This window comes from Chanos chanos, chromosome 3, assembly GCF_902362185.1.
Source record: "Chanos chanos chromosome 3, fChaCha1.1, whole genome shotgun sequence".
Lineage (NCBI taxonomy): Eukaryota > Metazoa > Chordata > Actinopteri > Gonorynchiformes > Chanidae > Chanos > Chanos chanos.
Window position 1 is genome coordinate 17537010 of NC_044497.1, and position 19138 is coordinate 17556147.

The 19138-nt window shown below is 39.2% G+C and overlaps 1 protein-coding gene across 1 annotated transcript in view; it reads right to left on the reverse strand.

Moving 5' to 3' along the window:
• sugct (succinyl-CoA:glutarate-CoA transferase) overlaps positions 1 to 19138 on the reverse strand; it is a 75218-nt gene that overhangs the window by 43023 nt on the left and 13057 nt on the right. Inside the window, exons 7-10 of the mRNA XM_030767621.1 lie at positions 14421 to 14516; positions 3069 to 3140; positions 2770 to 2867; positions 535 to 637 (exon numbers count right to left, since the gene is read on the reverse strand). Coding sequence (XP_030623481.1) covers positions 535 to 637; positions 2770 to 2867; positions 3069 to 3140; positions 14421 to 14516 — 369 coding nt within the window. The remainder of the gene's footprint in view (positions 1 to 534; positions 638 to 2769; positions 2868 to 3068; positions 3141 to 14420; positions 14517 to 19138) is intronic.

Consider the following 19138-nt stretch of genomic DNA (forward strand, 5'->3'; position numbering starts at 1 on the left):
CATCTTCCGTGCTAGCGAGAGAACTCCGGCATGTGAATGGGGACATCACAGAGACCATCTCCATATTGGGAGGCAATGCATTTCACTTTCCGTGGCCACATGTGTTTGGTATTAAAAGAGGGGATGCGTGTGGGGAACTTTCGGCATCTTTGGTGAACATAAATGGGTTCAAATTCCATTGGAACACAATCCCATCCCTTCAAGGGACAGAGTGTCTGATAGCGCATCGTCGTCAACTCTATCCACCAATGACGCCCATTGGTGAAAGCAATTTGATTCCCCATTTGAGCCAATCGGCAAGTTGCTCATCAAGGAATTGTGGGAGAATTAAGATGGTGGAGAAACCTCAGTCTTGCAGAGCTCAGAATGTGAATCTCTAGATTAAAACCAAATGGAGTATGTTCTTCAGCATCTATGAACACTCAAGCATGTATATGTGTGTATGTGGGTGTGTCCCCAACCCCCAACTGACACTGACACTTGTTTGGGGGGTGGGGAGGGGGCTGAGACAGAGGGTGTATGTACAAGGCTGACCTGTGGGTCGGAGAACACCTGCTGAATGCTGTTGATAGGGCCACAGGGAACGCCAGTCCCCTCAAACCTCCTCAGCCACTCTCCGGTCGGCTCCATGGAGAACCTGAGGGGACGACAGGCTGCAGTCAGTGCAGAGGTTTTCAAAAGGACAGCAGGGGAGGAGGGTCAACACTTAAAAGGGGGGGAGGGGCGACAGGCATAAAAACATGCCCAGAAATGCAAGGCATATGTGGCCCAGCGTATCACTGTGACCATGCCAAGGCCTGCCCTGCAGCACTGTGGGTTCTGTAAACTTTTATTCAGCTATTCAGCTGCGTGCACACAAACACGCACGCACACACACACGCGCACACACACACACACAGGCGCACAAACACACACACCCACACACACGCACACTCACACACACACACACAGGCATTTGAACGCTAGGTTTGTGCTGCCAAAAGATTAGACTAGATATCATCGATGAGTGACATTAATGATGGATGAATGTCACTGATGATTACTGACGATAGGAGAACTTTTTCATTTCACTGTAACATAGGCAGGCATAAGTAGTGCTGTATTAAGTAGTAATGTATTACATATTACACCTTAACATTACATTTCCCAGTTCCTGCCCCTACTCCTGCCCAAATAATAACATTGTGGATATTTACACAGCTCTGACAATACCATTTTGCATATCAGCTAATCCTACTGTACTCACATACACAACATTCTCACGTTTCTGTATACAAACACATTAATAGTTATGTATGAGTGTAACTAAACCTCATACAGTTTTTCAACACACTCAATTCCTGAATGGATTTTTTTGTTCCTGAGTTCACTAAACAAATAATTACAAATAATAACAAATAATCTTCTTGTCATAATTTACCTTAGCTGAAGTTGCACAAAATAAAACATTTTACACAATATTAATGCAGTTAGAAAATGTTAAAAATTGTTCTACATATCGTGACCCCTGGAGAGCTGTGTGGACTTTGAAAGACCTCTGAAGTAGTTTTGAAGTTTGTAGCTCAAAAACACAAACACAGGATTCTGGTTTATATATGTAAAGCTCTAGCCTTCTGGTTACCAGTCTGCCTTCCTTAGAAGTCCACTTGCGACATTAGATTACAGCACTTCATAAAACAAACACTGCTTTACTGTTAGAGGAAGCACAGAAAAAGGTGGACCATACATGATCTCAGCAAAAAACACACAAAAAAAAAACGCAAAAAAAAAAGAGGGGGGGGTAATTCCTTGAGTTACAAGGTTACAAGTACATGTACAGTATGAGTGTAACTAAACCTCATACAGTTTCAGTCTACTCAATTCCTGAATTGATTTTTTTGTGTTCCTGAGTTCACTAAGCAAATAATTATCTTCTGGTCATAATTTACCTTAGTTGATGTTCCACAAAATAAAACATTTTTACACAATATTAATGCAGTTAGAAAATCTTAAGAATTGTTCTACGTCGTGACCCCTGGAGAGCTGTGTGGACTGTCATGTGATGTTCAAAGACCTCTGAAGTAGTTTTGAAGTTTGTAGCTCAAAAACACAAACACAGGATTCTGGTTTATAAATGTAAAGCTCTAGCCTTCTGGTTAACAGTCTGCCTTCCTTAGAAGTCCACTTGCGACATTAGATTGCAGTGTTTCATAAAACAAACACTGCTTTACTGTTACGGGGAAGCATAGAACAAATTGGACCACGCATGGTCTCAAAAAAAAAAGGAAAATAAGAAAATAATTCCCTGGGTTGCAAGTACCTGAAACCAGTAGGATTTAGTTCATTTAAACTATTTACAGTTGGATCTTCTTCTAAGCTAATCTTATTTTCATATTTTAAATAACAGCCTCTCTCACACACACGTTACACACAGACACACACACACACACACACACACACAAATAAACAGAATATGGTGTGAACGGCATTAGCACTGAGAAGCCTTTGTTTATAACATTAGAACACTCCCTAATCTCTGACACTTGACCACTGACAGGAAACTCCCGAGATGGGCTAATGAGCAACGTGATTGGACAGGGTGGAGAAAGAACATCTGTGCTCACCGTTTCCGATGGTTACACAGCGTTCTTGGCAAACCCAAATAGCAGAGAAACCACCCTGCATGGCAGCAGCATCCATGAGGGAACCTCATTTTCTATGCATTTCAAACTTTTTTTTTTCTTTTGCAAATCTCAAAACATCGGGTTCAATGCAAAAGGAGACCATCACCTTTCTGACAGAATCTGAAGCAGTTCCTTTCGATGCTGGACTCTTAACTTGTTGGTCTTGTATTTGGGATTGTCCGCCAAGTGGTTCAGGTTGAGAACCTGTGAGATAAAGTGCATAGGGTGTAAGATTCTATGTATCCTAGGGACCAAATTTAACAGTTCAAACAGCTGTAACCATACGACTCATAAGATTTACTCGTGAACAATGCACCAGTCAAACACTCATGACAGAGTTTAGGATTGTCTGTGCAAATCAATCAACTGGTTTGACACATATCATGATGTAAAGCTGGTGCTTACTTTGCACACTTTGACAAACTGTCGGTTGTTACCAGCAGCAACAACAAGGTGTCCATCTTGTGTCTTGAAGCCCTGCAAACAAGACGAGGCAAATTTTAAGAGAGTCATGCAAGGCAAATACAAAAAGATTTTGATGTGTGATGAAAAAAAAAACACATCATCAATCTTTTTTCATGTTATAATTTTTTTTTATTATGTTTGAGATGGTTAATGTTTTATTTGTGCTACCCACTGACGATATTACATCATTCAGATACCCATATGAAAAAAAAAAAAAGATCAAATAATTTCCTTGAGCAACCCTGACAAATAGTCAAATAGTCTTTAAAACTAGTTAATAAGCAACTAGTTATAAACTGCCAACTGCCAATTAAACTGCCAACCAAGGCCACTAGCAATGCTTTTAAACATCTCTAAAGTGACACTCATATTACGGCAACTTAAAGTATTTCAAAACTCGCTCAATTTGTATGTCTCTCTTTAGTTCTATTCCAGTCGTAACCAATTCCATCCTAACTTACTGCGGTATGTGGAAAGCATCAGCTTCCACTCTCCAGTTGCTTCTAAAATGGGCTGACTTTTCACAACAGTACAATATCATGACAGCTGTTTAATTACAAGACAATGGGTGTGCTTACACATTTAAACTTAACCTATACTTTATTGTTCTCATGGAGTGCTTGAGGATCTACAGAGTGATAGTGTCGCAAACGTAAAAATACTGTGATAAGCAACGCACATTATGTGCAGGATCGCTGCTGTGTGTAACTCCTGATTGGAGTGACTCGGGGTCACATATCAAGCTACCACCATTCATTAAAATGAACTAATCCATATAGTATGTAACTATGGGGTTATTATTATTATATTTTACTTTGATATGAAGTAATTTTAGTATAACAACATCCTATCTGGCTAGTTTATAATGTATTATTAGTGTGGTTTTCGTGAAGCTTAAATATTTCAGTGACATAATGACTTACCAAATGAGCAACTACTAATGCTTTTACGTCGAAAGTAATTACACAGGCACCTCATCAACGACGACTGCCACCTAGTGACAATAAGGGGACAAACTCTTGCAGTTAAACGACTTGTTTATTGCCCTCCAACAATGCCCACAAATGGTACAAAGCAAGCTTCCTCAACACTTCCTGTGGCCATCAGCCAAAGAATAATACAAAATTTTTAAATAGATTTCACTTGTGACCATCCCCTTTTTCGCACCTCCAAATGACTTGCTGGATTAGAGTCAGTAACCTCTCATCCAACTTGCTGCTAAATGTTTGACAAACTCTGTAAGGAAACGTGACAACAATGGAGTGACACGGCTCCCTCGTCCAAGGAAAGGTCACTTCTAATCTCTCTATTAACAAGCACAGGAGGTCAAGCTGTTCGGATTGGCATGTCTATGGATCAGCTGCACCAGGACCCCACTTCAGCTTCAATAATCTCCCAAAAGAGACTTGATCATCAGAGCCAAAGTGACAGAGCCAGCATCCGGCAGGGAGGGACAGCACTGTTTGGATTTTCTCAGGGCACACACTCGGAGTAGTGCTCTGTACCTGGCCAGATTCAACAGGACTCCAAATGTGTGGAAATGGTGACAAACCACAGCCAAACAGTAGCTAGCTGGAAAACATTTGCACTAATGAAGCCAAATTCAATGGGAATGAAAAGACCTCTTGCTGAGATTTGTTTAAAAAAAATGACTCCTCTTGTCATATATCTATTGACCATTTCTCTCCTTGATTGTCCATTTTTGGAATGCGGCACAGAGAGCAAAAGATCACCCAATGTGACCTTTGGTGGTGATGGTCCATTGGTTTTCATTCTTCTATATGCATGGGTAAATCAAGACATTGCTAATCTTTTGGCCCTGGGGGGACACCTTAAAACAAAGCAAGTATTCATAGAGCTATCCTCACTTACCATCAGTTTTCTCTCTTTCACTGTGTGTATGTGTGTGTATGTGTGAGTGTTTACGCTGGTGCTACCATCAGCGGTAGAGAAAAAAAGGTTGAACAAGGAACAAAGTGCATAAACCAGAGTTAATGAGACAGTGTTTTGACAAAAATGTAGCCCATCAGATTAAATGATTTCGAATGAAGGAGTCAAGAGGAGGGCATGAGGAAGCATGCCCAGTGGATTAAGGCCAGGGAGCAGCCGGCAGAGGGGTGAATGTCCTTGCACTCTGCAGCATAATCACCTCTACGAATCACAAAACACACTTCAGCCATGGGGCACTCTGGGTTCAATTTGACCTGTGAAGCAAGAGGGCACCAGAATTGTCTGCTCAGGATACTGCTCAGCTCATAAGAAAAAAACTTAGCCCAAGATTTGTGCCTTGAAGTATACCAGTTTAGATGTCAAGTTTACAGGATCAAAATAAAAATGTTGCATTGGCCATTCTGTTGCATCTGTAATAAACCTACAACTCCTTGAGAAATAGTAAGGTTTTGCAGTTCCTCTAAGATAACAGATAAAGACAGCAAGGCTAAATGAAAGTTAGTTGATAAACTATATACATGGTCCATTAGGAAGTCCACTGGTTATGAAAGGAAATACTATTTTAAAATACACTTTAATTGTAATATGTTATATGTTAATATTATGTAATATGTTGATATTGTATATATTAAATGCATTTTAATTCTGAATCAGGTGCATTACAGCGAAGGAAAAATACTCAAGGTTTTATTACTTCATGTGGATTGACTCCTTATTACTGAATACTGGAATACGTTTGGAAATAGAAACATTTTTGTTGATAACTCCCGTTACATTCTCCAAGCCAAAAAAAATCACATAATATACAGAAGGTGAAGAGAATAACTGAGGTAAATTATGCCAGCGGGTGATTAGGATCAGAGATGCCCTTGAACTAAAGTGGACAAAAGACACAAACTTCATCAACACAAAAAATAGCTTATTGTGGCATTTAATTGTAACAAATACACTCTCCACAATATCCTCACAAAGAGAGTCAACAGCGGTAAATGTCTGTTCAAAATGCTAATGGCTCTTTTTTTAATGCTCTGATTGCCCACCAATGGCCTCTTGTTTCCCTACTCTTTTGTTCATCTCTGCTTAGAGTTTGCCAAAGAGTATGTCTGACAGAGAGACAATTAGCACACTCTAATTGACCACTAATCTGAATGCCTTTGAATCCAAGTGCATTTGTGATTTTTAATCATATAATGATTAAGTCCACTCAGCTGGCCTGGGTTAATGCATAGCCGACTAGTGCTGTCACAATGCACGATTCCATTAGGATCATTATTCATAATTTACTGATGTGTGAGGGAGAATAATGTAAACCCACTGTTTATGCCTGGGATATGGCTTGCATTAGAAGACATGCATTGTGCTTCTTCGATAATACACTGTAAATTATATGTAACATTCACCAAAAGTATCCAGAAACACATTCATTTGTCAGAGAACCAAAGCACAACTAGAGCCAGGAGAGAAATTTGTTTCAGGAAAAGTTATACTCTGAATTGCTGTATAGAAACAATAGTATATCAGTCAATGCTGCTCCAAAGTGAGCTGATTAATGATATTAAATAAAAATGAAGGAATGAAGGAATTAGGACAATACACTCTCAAAATTGTAGTTAAAGTTAAATTAAGACTAAATGAAGGTTTCTGGGTATTTTCCTTGTGACATTTATGACAAAGATTCTATTTTTATTAAAGTGGGCTTTTTTCAGCAACAGTGTGCTGTGAATTGTCTGGTTTTTGGATCACACAAATAGCAATACATCAATCTGCGGTCACTTGGTGTGAAGTCTAGTGCAGTGCAATATGTCAAGCTATTTCACACATAACACACTTTAAATGTAATGTGACTGTCAAGGTGACATCTTGATTCCATCTCCTTCTCAAAAATATTACGTTTTTTTCTGCTTTGGTGTTCCATAATGGAACTTTGATGATCTGGTAATTTTCAAGATCTGGAACTATATGATCGCTTTGTATAATCAACCAAAAAAAGAAAGAATAGAAAAGAAAAGAAATTTAAGTCCACAGTGGGTCTGACTTAAAAAGAGGACCAAAAAAGAATTGCATTTTAAATATAAAGGAGAAAATATTTAGTGTAAAGTCTAATTACTGTTTACGTATGATCCTGTAAGACAGCTTATGTTACAGGCAATCATATTCAAATTATGGCTTCTGCATGTAATTATGACAGTTCAATTAATATGCACCAGTAATTAAGTACTAAAAAGTACTAAAAGCAAGTACTAAAATTTTTTATCTCGAGTAGCTTTAAAGCATTTATGAAACTGGAATGTGAATGCAACACAAGGACAAAAGAAAAAACAATTAATTCAACAAAAAAATGGCTATACATAGATTAGAACAACACATTTCAAGACCTAAAACACTTCAGCAGTAGTACTCTGTTTTTATCAGCAAATAAAGGTTAATTTTGAAAGACCTTCTGCTAAGATCTTTGGAGGACATTCCTTCTCTGAGGAATGCCTTTCTACGGTTAATGCTTTTTTCTCATTACAATGTTAAACTGTCACCGATCTGAATTTGTTGTAAAGGCTGAATTTGTTGTAAACTGCTTCTCCCTTGAGCTAAACTACATCAATACATACTTTCCACAATATTTCAACAATGGTAGACTGCATTTAGTATTTAAATTAGTTCATTTGTCAAATTTCTGGCTCTTCCTTTTTTAATTTCTATATTTCCATTTAACACCTACTAATGCCTTGTGTAAAACACTTTATATTGCCTGCGTGTATGGAATGTGCTACACAAATAGATCCGCCTTGCTTCCTCACGAAAATATGACCAAATATGTATAGTAATAAGAATAATCCCACAATTTTTCCCTCCTCTCATGCGAGAGGAAAAACTGCCTTTAAAAGCTAACAGGCAGCATTCCTTAGACACAAAGGGAGTCTTTTTTGATTTATACATAAAAAGTCTTGTGACAAAAATAATGAAACTGTTGTTAGATGGTTCTCTTTTCTTTTTTCTTCTTATCACTCACTGGTGACAACATAAAGCTTTTCACACAATTTGTTTTTCTTTTTTCTGACAGAAAATTTATCCTTCACTGTAATCCCTTCCAAGAACAGAAATGATCCTAAAAGCAGTCCTTATAATGCAAAGCATGCTAGTTCTGCTGGTAGTTTTAAGCTTCATAAGTCATTCTGTCCCTGCTTCGTGGCACTCTGAGAAACATGGTGAGACCTTGTTTCGCTGGACTCGCAGTTGGGGAAATAGTATCTGGAGTGCAGAGCTTTGCAGTTTGAAATGGAACTGACAGTGGAGAGATGGCTGTGCATGGCGTGTGAATACATAAGGATCCTGTTTTTGGTTTGCATTGTTTTTATTGAAACAGCTTGGAGAATTCTGAATGAAAACCACTGGAGCAAGCTCTTTGACAAATGAACAGTAAAATTTTTTCCGGGCCCCGTCCCACCACTGTAGCAATACCACAGAGCAACACTGTGGCCAGGGTAGGGAAAAGCCTAAAGCTACAACTCATATGGCACTGAAGAGATTCAAAGAGGGGCATTTCTCATTGGCCAAGTCGAGCCGAGGTCACGGGCTTGAGGAGTAAAAACAAAGCACTGATTTCTGAGTTTTCAAATCCACTGGGGGACATCACTGCATCAGGCTAAACAAAACACAATGAGTGTCCATCTGGAAAAACTGACACTTTTCAGACAAAAAAATGAGCATTTTATACATTGTGAAAGCTGATTGTTATCACACAGATGGAACCTTTGTCTGTCCATGTGCTTTACATTGCGGCGAAAGACAGTCCTAAACTGGAGAGATAAACGACAAGGCCCCTCTGTGAGAGTCATTAAAAGTTCTGAGCATTGAATGAACTCTCTCCGAGGCGGACAGCACAAACTTGGGTAAGTGGTCCCCGTAAGTCTGTCTAAAATCAACTATTCCAAAAATGCACAGTCATAGTGTCTGAGACAGGACACTTAAATCCGTAGTACGGGTTAACCGACATGATTTACCTTTGAACAGTGGACCGAGGTCATTTTGTACTACACAAAAGAAACTAACAAAACCGCCACTGTTTTTCTACCCCCCCTTCATGAAAGGATGGAGAGATGTTACAATGGACGAGTACAAGGAAAAGCTGTCATCATGACAATTTCTCACTAAAAAGACAACCAAAAGGGTCAGTTTGAACTGTCTTTCCCATTGAAATGATCATTGTTGTAGAGCGAACAGCTAAAGGCAAAGAATTTTACGATACTAAACATTCTGCAGCATCAAAACCTCAAAACTGTTGAGTGGTATTTAACACATTTCTGATGGGAGAACTCTTTGCTAAACAGAAGAACCTCAACAATCCAATCAGTGAACATTTTATACCAACCTATGTTCTGTGGCCAGTCTACTACACCCTTTTGCCCTTTTGCATGGGGGAAAAAAAAATGGACCACAAATAGATTGCAGAGAATACAACGCACCTTTAGAGCATGTATGCTAAAACTGATCTCTAGTGATTGTAGATCCATAGGTACTTAGTCCTCTTTGGAGTGAGTGTATTACTGGGCATTCACATTATATGAACTACATATAACAGTCTAAGAATACATAACATTAAACACTATGTGTCAACAAATTCAAGGACTCCAAATATGGCAGTGCTCTAATAACACAGAGGTGCTGAGATTCAGGGTCTGAATTAACATTGGCTGACTGTGGAAAGGAGGCCACAGTAAACACAAGGCTGTGCTTCCCTTTATAGCATCCTTCTAACCCTCTATCTCAACAATGGGAACATTCAGGGCCTAATGTAGACATAGAAAAACATAAGTGAGTGTTGGTCTCATATAAAGACTCTGCATTGCTTGATGACACAGGCCATGTGATTCAATGTGTGCTTAAATCTAACAAATCAGGAAACAATATCTGGAACCCAGGTCCTTTTAGCCTAATCCAATACGACCTAAAAGACAAAACCCATATTTACAGACTTGTTGTTTTCACCGATTACAGGTGAATGTCAAACAGACCAATGCTGTGACATGCATTATAATTATTATTGATCTTTATGAGCTGCTCAAGCTATATGCATACGATTTATATGCTAAGTCAGATCTGTGGCCCCCTGGTCACGGCTGAAAATGACCTTCCGTTAAGGTTAATTTGTTCATACAAGTCATACGGTTCTAAACTTTAGCAATATGAAAGTTCACTATGTACATTTGAGCATATCTTTGTTCCTGTCATGCAAATCCCAAAACCTTACCTACCGAGTCTCTTTACAGCACAAACAGACAAGGCATTTGATTAATGATTACGGATGCACCCAGGTCTTTCCTGAAAAAGACACCGGATGAGGTCGTAAGTGTTTTCCTCTCTCAAACTCTGAAACCTGCCAATATGTCACAAAAATATCTAAATATCGGCCATAAGGTCACGATCATGAGACATTTAAGCCTGACCTGATTTTATTGTCCAAATAATATACTAGATGCATGACAGTAAAGTTTGATATTTTATGTAATGTAGCTGTACAGGGCACGTTTGGGAACAATAATAACATCTAGTCTTACAAATAGAGGCAAGATTATTTATCTTTCCTGTCAACTTGTTTCCTCTTAAAATCTGCAGACACGAGAGAGATCCAATAATGTTGTAAATACATCTTGCACCTGCTAGGAACAGAAGCCCAGAGATTTAACCCTTAAAGGTGTCCTCACAATACCAAACACGAACCCCTCAAGTCAAATACTGTCAGTATGTTTTATTGTGTGTTCATTGGCATATCATCGTGTCATCGCATAAATTTAAACAGGTTCTGACAATCTCCATTACATCGTAAAAATCATTTTGGTAATACTGTAAAAGTAAAGATAAACTGCAATGAGCATTTTAATAGTTACTCTTAAAAATATGATACTTAGGGTATAGCTTTAAAAAAAAAAAACTCGAACTGAGAGAAAAAAACAAAACAAAACACATTTTTGCTTGATTTTCACTCCTGTCAGTCAGAGACTGAAACTACTGCAGAACCAGGAAACAAATGGAAGACATCAAAATAACACTGCAGCTGATGATTTCAACATTATGGGGAACATAACAAAAATGGTGTTGGTAAATGCAGTTTACTTGTCCATTTACAAAGAAAATCACTCAGCTCTTAAGACACATGTTCTCATTCTGTCTAACTTCCAAAAAATACAGGGACAAAGTCTATGCTTTACTCTTGTACATTCCCTGCATTACTACTCGCCCTCAGCATTCTCCAACTCGCACGGCTCATGCAGACAGAATTACAAAGTCCCTCTACTGTATTTCTGTCAAGACACTTGGGCTTTAGAGCTCTTGTTATTCTTTGGAAATGGACTAGGTGAAGCACAACGGCCAAGGCAACCATCAGGGAGCCGACAGACGGGCAGATACACAAACAGAGTGTACTGGAGAGTAAAATGATGGACTCATTCATCAAATTAACGGTCACTTGAGTTAAGTTAATCAAATTCATGACTGCAGTTGCAAGCACAGTATATATGTAGCAATATATATTTTCAATGTCCTCTTTGGTTCCAGGAGCAGTTATGATATCGAACGACTAAAATCAAAAGAGCCACCTAAATTCTCGGCTTACGCTCATCGTGGTTGTGGTTGTTTTATTACAACTGGTGAGGACCATTACAGAAATACAACAAATAAATCATGCAGCAGAGCATCCCAGCACATTTGATTACATTGGATTTACATTGGTGTTATGGCAATTTAGCATTGCTTAAGAAGATGAAACATGGCTAACATATACAGAGATGTTTGGTCTGTATAATGATGTTTATATTCAGTTCAAGCTATATGTGTGTGATTTAAATAATGATCATTTGTAATAAACAGAACTGAGGCCCTCCAGACAACGCTAAGGCAAAATCTGCTTAAGAGAGAATTGCACTCTGCAGCAAATACAGATATATAGAGCTAATCTCTGTTCCATGCTCCCTGTCGATGAGCAGGACAATATAGCAGGAGGCTACCTTGACTGAACTCAACAACAGCTTTTGTTTAACCTCATTAAGAGGCAATAGGCTAAGTTAGGTCAGCAGACCGATGTATAGTTTGCACTGTTTGTCTTGGAAAGCAACATGTCTATGCTTCATATTGAACTAATATTAATGCCTCAGGGGGTTGTGAGGATATCAGTGGTCATTTTTCTTTGTCATTCCGATCTCAGGTATAGTTAAAGGATAACAGTAATCAGTCTTCCAGGGGAGGAGATCCAAAAGCACTCATGGCTTAATTAGTGATTTAAACACACAACATAACAAGCAGCGTCCAAATGATGTTTTAAACAGATGGTCTTAGATGAGCGAGTAAATGTCTGTGCATTAGGTATAGCATGTCTGGACGCCCACACCGTTTCACTGAATTCGCCCGCAACCACACAGGCGCTCCAATGACACTAGGAGGCAACAAAGTGCAATGACTGAGAGCATACCCTGTCTGACTGATCCTCTCAGACAATGGCTAACTGTACTCTTAGCAACACCTGACCCTGTCATGGTACCACTGGAATTCAAACTTGCTATCTCAGCTATGTGGAGGTTCACATTTGAGAATTTCATATATAGTGATTTCTGCTCAGCTCTGAAAGAATGACTGTCTCGGTTGCCAGCACATATTCAACTTTCCAAATTCCACAGACATAAGTCTTATTGTTAGTCTGATTATTACACTCTATAGCATCTGTATCGCTGAGCATAAAGGGTTAATTTCCAGGGCCCTCAGTTAAGCGCTTTATAGCTGTCAAGCTGCTGGAGAAAAAGTCAGCAGAACAAACATTCAGCACTTCACACAAATATGGGAGCTATTGGGACCCATCTTTTGAGTTCCCTCAAAACCGAGGAGGTAATTAAAACAAGTCAGACCCTGGTTCACTGTAAATCTTGCATGTCACTGCATGTCTTCCACCGCCACCTTCTACACAGCCCCTCCACGCTCCCCTTCCCTGTGGGAACAGCACTAAAGACAGATGGAAGAGCGCATCGGAGTGGAACCGCCATCTCAGGTTTCCCGTTTTGGCCGGTGTTGGGAGCAACTCTCAACAGCAGCCCAAGATGCTGTTGAGAAGCTGTTCGCCTGCCAACACTAGAGTCCGACCACTGACCCACGGAACAAGACTTTTGAGATGAAGCCCTCCTTCGCTGTTCTAAACCAACAGCCGACAGATCCTGAAAGATGTGGGAGAAGTCCTGTTCTCAGCATCCCACTGTGCCCAAAACGACACCCTTGTTCTTCATGATGCTTCTTACCACTGGTCTCCCCTTAACCCCATTGGTCAATAAAAACAGGGGAAGAATTAAACCACACATTCAGAGTGTTATATTATGCACATCTGTTCAGCAGAACCATTCACCAAGACGAGAGCTTGTCCCCAGTCTGTCTACCATTCCTTGTGTGAAATTTCAAGTCGTAAAATTGTTTGCTTGGTGTAGAGCGACACATAAACTTTGTCCACTGTGTGCTTGCGGCTAACAAACTGTTAGAGTGATTCACTAGACAGAAATGCTGTGGACGAAAAGGTGCACGTTTTAAAATCTGCCATGTGAGGACCATGTTTTGTCTCAGCTAAAAAGTTCAAATGTGACTTGTTATGACTAGCTCGTAGTTTTTTCCTTTTTATGCTTGAAGCCAAGAAGATGTAGAAGAAGACTTAAGGCTAAAGTAAGAGTGATTTTCACAGAGCATCTGTTGGCTGTCTAATTTATTGTAATGAAAAACACACACCTCAGGACAGCAGTTCACCGCGTCATGAAACTAAGCATTAGCTTAAATCATGTAATTCCAGATTTGTGTTTCAACACTACTGAGACTAGAGATAAGAATGAATTCAATGCAGATCAGCCCACCCAAGTTCCTGTTACAATGTTTATAAAATCCGAATGCTTCCGTGAAAGTATACCTGTTTGTAGGAGAACAACCTTGTTCTGAAGACATTTTCTTTAAACTCAAGTACAAAGTTATGCACGAGCCATGCCACATTCAGGTACTGCAGCCCACAAAACTGCCAGCTAACCAAAGCGAATATCAATATTTGGTAAGTCAAATATACAAAAGGCAACTAAAATTTTAGGAATCCCATTAGCCTCTATCATCACTGTTGATTTTGTCTTTCATATTCAGTAGATGGACCACAAAATATGATTTATGGAACCCACCACGTCTGTGACGTGTTACTGATACATTCAGTGGATCATCACTTAAGTCTAAACTGTCTAAACTTTGTGTTTCAGCACATTTATGTGGGCAGAAATAAAAAATTAACAGGGATACATTTTACACACATGGGCTTTTCTGGGTAAAAATCTGGTGATGTGTTTTTACCTGATATGGAACTATACTCTCATGAGCAGTTCCCCATCGCTTTGCCTCCTTGCCAGAATTAAGGTAGTTTGCAGCAATATGGGTCAGACAAGCCACCTATGGGACAGAAAGAAAGGTGGGGGGGACAGAGAGAGAAAGGTTTAAATCTCTGGGTCTGTCAGCAAGCTCGTTACACCCTGCTGTTTTGTGAGTTTGGTCAAGTCTCACATGGCTGACAGAGCAGTTTTAAGAGACGTTAGTTGAAATCCTCTCTCTATACAGATGCCTGCAGAACGCTTATCCCTTTGGTCCTCTACTAACTAAAGGTGGTGCTTGCTGTCAACAACTAACAAACAGGTTCTTGTTTTTACAATGTATGTACAAAAACCGCAAACTAAATTACCGGTTTGCCTAAACAACTTGCATAAAATATATGCTTTGGTTGACAAAAAAGTGCATCTTCTTTGGGTGACTTTTTTATGATGCCCAGATGAGAGAGCATGAGAGAGCTAGCCCAGCTGAAACAATATTTTGCGACGTACACCGATGCTCTTAAAAGACGCTGACACAAACTTTAAAAAGAGTAGATGGAAAACTTGCGGAGATCAAAGCGCCCGTCACTGATTTAATGCAGCGAGAGGAGTGGAAGAGTCTCCATACTGCATGTGAGTTGTTCTTTTAAAGCCAGGCTGGACCTCCTGTCTGGCACGCTGCCTCCTGTTGAGCCTTTTCTTCACTTCACAGCTCTTCTATTCCCAAGAATGTCTAACATCAGGGCCTTTTGTTGACCATACAGTCCATCTCGATGTTTAAAGAGTGCTGGTCACTTCCTCATGTTTGTGGTACATTCTTCAAAGTGTATTCATTGTTAGTTCATTATTCATGGCCTGTTAATTTCCAAAGACACTTAAAAATGAGTTGTCAGTTGAGAAACTCAAAATTAAAAAAAATAAGATACGAGGGCACTTCCATGCTTGCAAATGCTTTGATGACTTTACAAAGGTTTATCATTTAAACTCACTACAGCTCAACAGCCACAGAGGTTGGGGTTGGCCTGGTTCTTTTGCAAAAGTACAATTTACAGTAATCTAAATAGAAACCCAGTAAGAAGAAGAAACACTTTTCATCTGAAATGTGATCATATTTGAAGGTGTGAGACTAAAGCCATCACTCCACATCCATTTCTTGACAGCAGTTCCAGTCACCTGTGGATAACCTGTCTATTTTGACTAAACATGAAATAAGACATTTGGTCATTCTAAATTGTTTAACCTTTGGTCCTTAAACCACTTCCAATTAGATCCAGCTCTGTTCCCTACAAGAAGGCTTTTGTGGTTTGGGTGAATTTAGATTGTCCTTTCCATTGTGTAGTCACAAAGAGTTCACACTCTCCACACTCCGACGAAACCTATTCCCAGGATGATTGAGTTTCTGAGATCCACTTATTATTGGACATGGAGCTCTCAAAGGGACTCTCAAAAAGCTAAGAGTCCATCCAGTCTCGTTATACTCAAAGATCCAAGTGTGTAGTAACAAGCCTGTGTCTTTGTTTCAGCACTGAAGTAAATTTAATCAGGCAGCCATCTGAAATAAGGGATACTCATTTGACTCAGCTCTTTGACGAATCTGTTAAGCACATGTTTTTCAAACCAGATTAAGTCCAATTAAAACACAATAGAATGAATTAGAGCCAAATAGAGTAGTGCATCTTAGTCAATTTCTTGCAGCTCTGTGTTTGTTCTTGGCGGACCAGCTCAATATGTGAAACTACTCAAACCAGCAAAACATAAAACCAATGTGACAGAATTGTATATGTGCACGTTCTTGGACTACTTCGCGTTACACTCAGTAACTAAGATCGTACATAAGTCTTGACTGATCTCTCTCACATTGGTTGTCTTCGCCAGATCTACATATGTTGTACACGTGGAGGTTAGAATCCAGAAACAGGAACCAGAACCTTGAAACCAACACTGTGCGAAATTAATATGTCTCTGAAGAAAACTTTTTTTTCCTGCAAAGTTATTTATTGATTTTGATTCACTTTTATTGACTCCAACCGTGAAGGATGAGAAATGTATTTCCCCCATTTATATCAGTAGCAGCTAATTTAGTTTATGAAAAATTCCTGAAAAATATCCGACCCTAAAAGCCAAAAAACTGTTTCTAAAGCCAAAATATTCCCGTCCAGTTTGAATGCAGACAAATAAAACTGATTTTTAGGACTTTCAGCTGCCTGATAAACCAGATCTGCATGTGGAAAACAGTGATTGCAAATGACTAACAGAGGGTAAATATTTTGTCTGGAGGACATTGATTGACCATATTCCCAATTTTGCATCTGACAAAAGGAGAAAAAAAGAAACCCACTGCTGAACGGCCATCCTATGCCTTTAAGCCGCTGCTGGTGTCAAGCCACCATGAGTTGGAGTAGGGTTGGATTACTGTGGTCACCAGAGGATCAGTGAGGAATGTGAGAGGGGAGAGAAGGGTTTCTGGGAGAACACACTTATCTCTGCCAGCTTAGGGGTCTACCGCAACAGCCACGACTCAGCATCCTTTCAGCCCACATATGAAACACATGCATCCGATACATTCCACTGGGCAAATGAGAAACCCGACTGAATGCATACAAGGGGCCAGCATAAAACATGTAACTTTTTAAAATAAAATAAAATAAACTGTGTTGAGAATAAAACAAAACAAAACAAAAAACACCTCAGACATTGTCCACAAAAATACCACATTTACAGTTAAGAGTTAAACACAATCAGATCAGACAGTTGAGACAGCTGAGACAAAGCAACACTTTTTTTTAAGGACAATTAAAAACGCATGAGGATATCAAGCCCCCTAAAAAAAGAAAAAGAGAGAGAGAGAGATAAAGAATTCAGCTAACCACAACAGAGGGCCACAAACAATTGCATTATTGGGACCATTTCCTGAAACCACATCCTTCATTTGAACTGGTATCATCCAAGGGTTGAGGTCTCCGAGTGGTTAGTTCTGGAGGAAAGATCGGTGGGAGAATGTCAGAGACAAGAACAGGACATGTAGTGAGGACAGCCAACATCTGAAACTTCCTGAAATGATCCATATAACTTCATTTTGACTCAGCAGTGGTACCATAATCTTACGGTCTTTTCAGAAGAACCTATGAGTTGTGTTTGTTTTTCAGATTCCATAAATATATGTTAACTGGGTATGTTCCACGACACCTGAGGAATGATCAGATGATAAAATGAAAAATTATGTTTTTGAAGATTAAGAAAAAAAATTGTACATTACAAATATGTATGTTAACCCTGTGACTGAAATTAACATACTGTTGTAGGAACTGTTGTAGGTACTGTGTATACAAACTTCATTTTGACTAACATTTTTGGGCATGAGGTGAGGGTAACTGAGGACTGAACTGTGCAAAATCCAAATTAAAATTTTATCTGTTTGTTTCATACATGCTAAAGCTTTGGTAAATGAATCACTCACATTCATCATATTTCTAAAGAAGCACAAACACTATCGTAATAAGAGAATTGGGGAAAAAAGAAAAGAAAAACTTGTGCATGGGGAGGGGAGAGAAATGAAAGGTAAAGCTTTGTGAGTTTTGGACATGGTTACCACATTTCTGCCGAAAGAAAAAAAATTTGCAATTATTATTTTGAGCTTTTCACTCCATCTCATTGGTCAAGTCAAAACACAACAACATTCTTTCATGAATTAGTTCAAGGAAAAAGATTTCTTTTCTTGCTATAGATGACAGTGTACTTCTTCAATGTACATGGATATTTATTTGTCAATGTTTGATAAATCTTGACTTTCCACCACAGGCTTTTAAAAAGAGGTGAATAAAGGTGAGGTGAACAGACTTGTATGTTCACAGAGGCTCCTTCAGTTTACATCATATACAGCACTAGAAACAGTATGAGAGTTATTTGAGGACACATCAATAAGATGAAGTGTTTTCCTTGTTGCTTCATAGAGATCTGACAGTTTGAGCTTTAAAATGTTAAGAATTTTTTTTGGCTTTCTTTAGTTCGGGAAATATTTTATGTGAAGTGGTGTGCTGTGTACCAAACTCCAGAATAATGACAACATCACATGGGGCCAGTCAGGGGATTGAAAAGTGAGGTCAAGAGGTCACAGATGAGTTGCACACATCATAGCTGTTCTCCCGCAAAAGAAATATGTCTTCCCTTCACAGGCACTTAAAATGTACTCACTATCTCACTTAAAACAAATAATTTAAGAAACGGTTCAATATGCTACAAATGGCAAGACAACAAAAAAAGCAGCTGTAAGATCATGGCCCAAATGTAGCCTAGAGTAAATGTAGAGTAATGTACCAGAGTAAACCTTAGGCCAATGTAAGATCCCAATTCCTTAGAACTTTTTTGCTTAAAAAAAAAGGAAAAAAATTCTAAATCTTCACTTGTTACAGATCCCCAAACATGTCAACCTCAAGTGTAACTCACACACTATGTTTACAACATGTAAGAGATTAGCGGAATATAAAGCGACTTCCAAAAAAACAGCAACGTCATCCCTCTCATTAGCTTGTTTCCAAAGCTCTTGACCAAAAAGCCCCGCTTTCCGCTAACTTTCTCTCAGATCACAACCGCACGGTATCAGGAAATGCACGCAACAAACTCCTGAATGTGTAAACTTCACAGTGTCTTGCACTCCACAGATTTCTGTGGCGTTACATTGCTGATGGAGATGAATGGAAGCTATGGAGG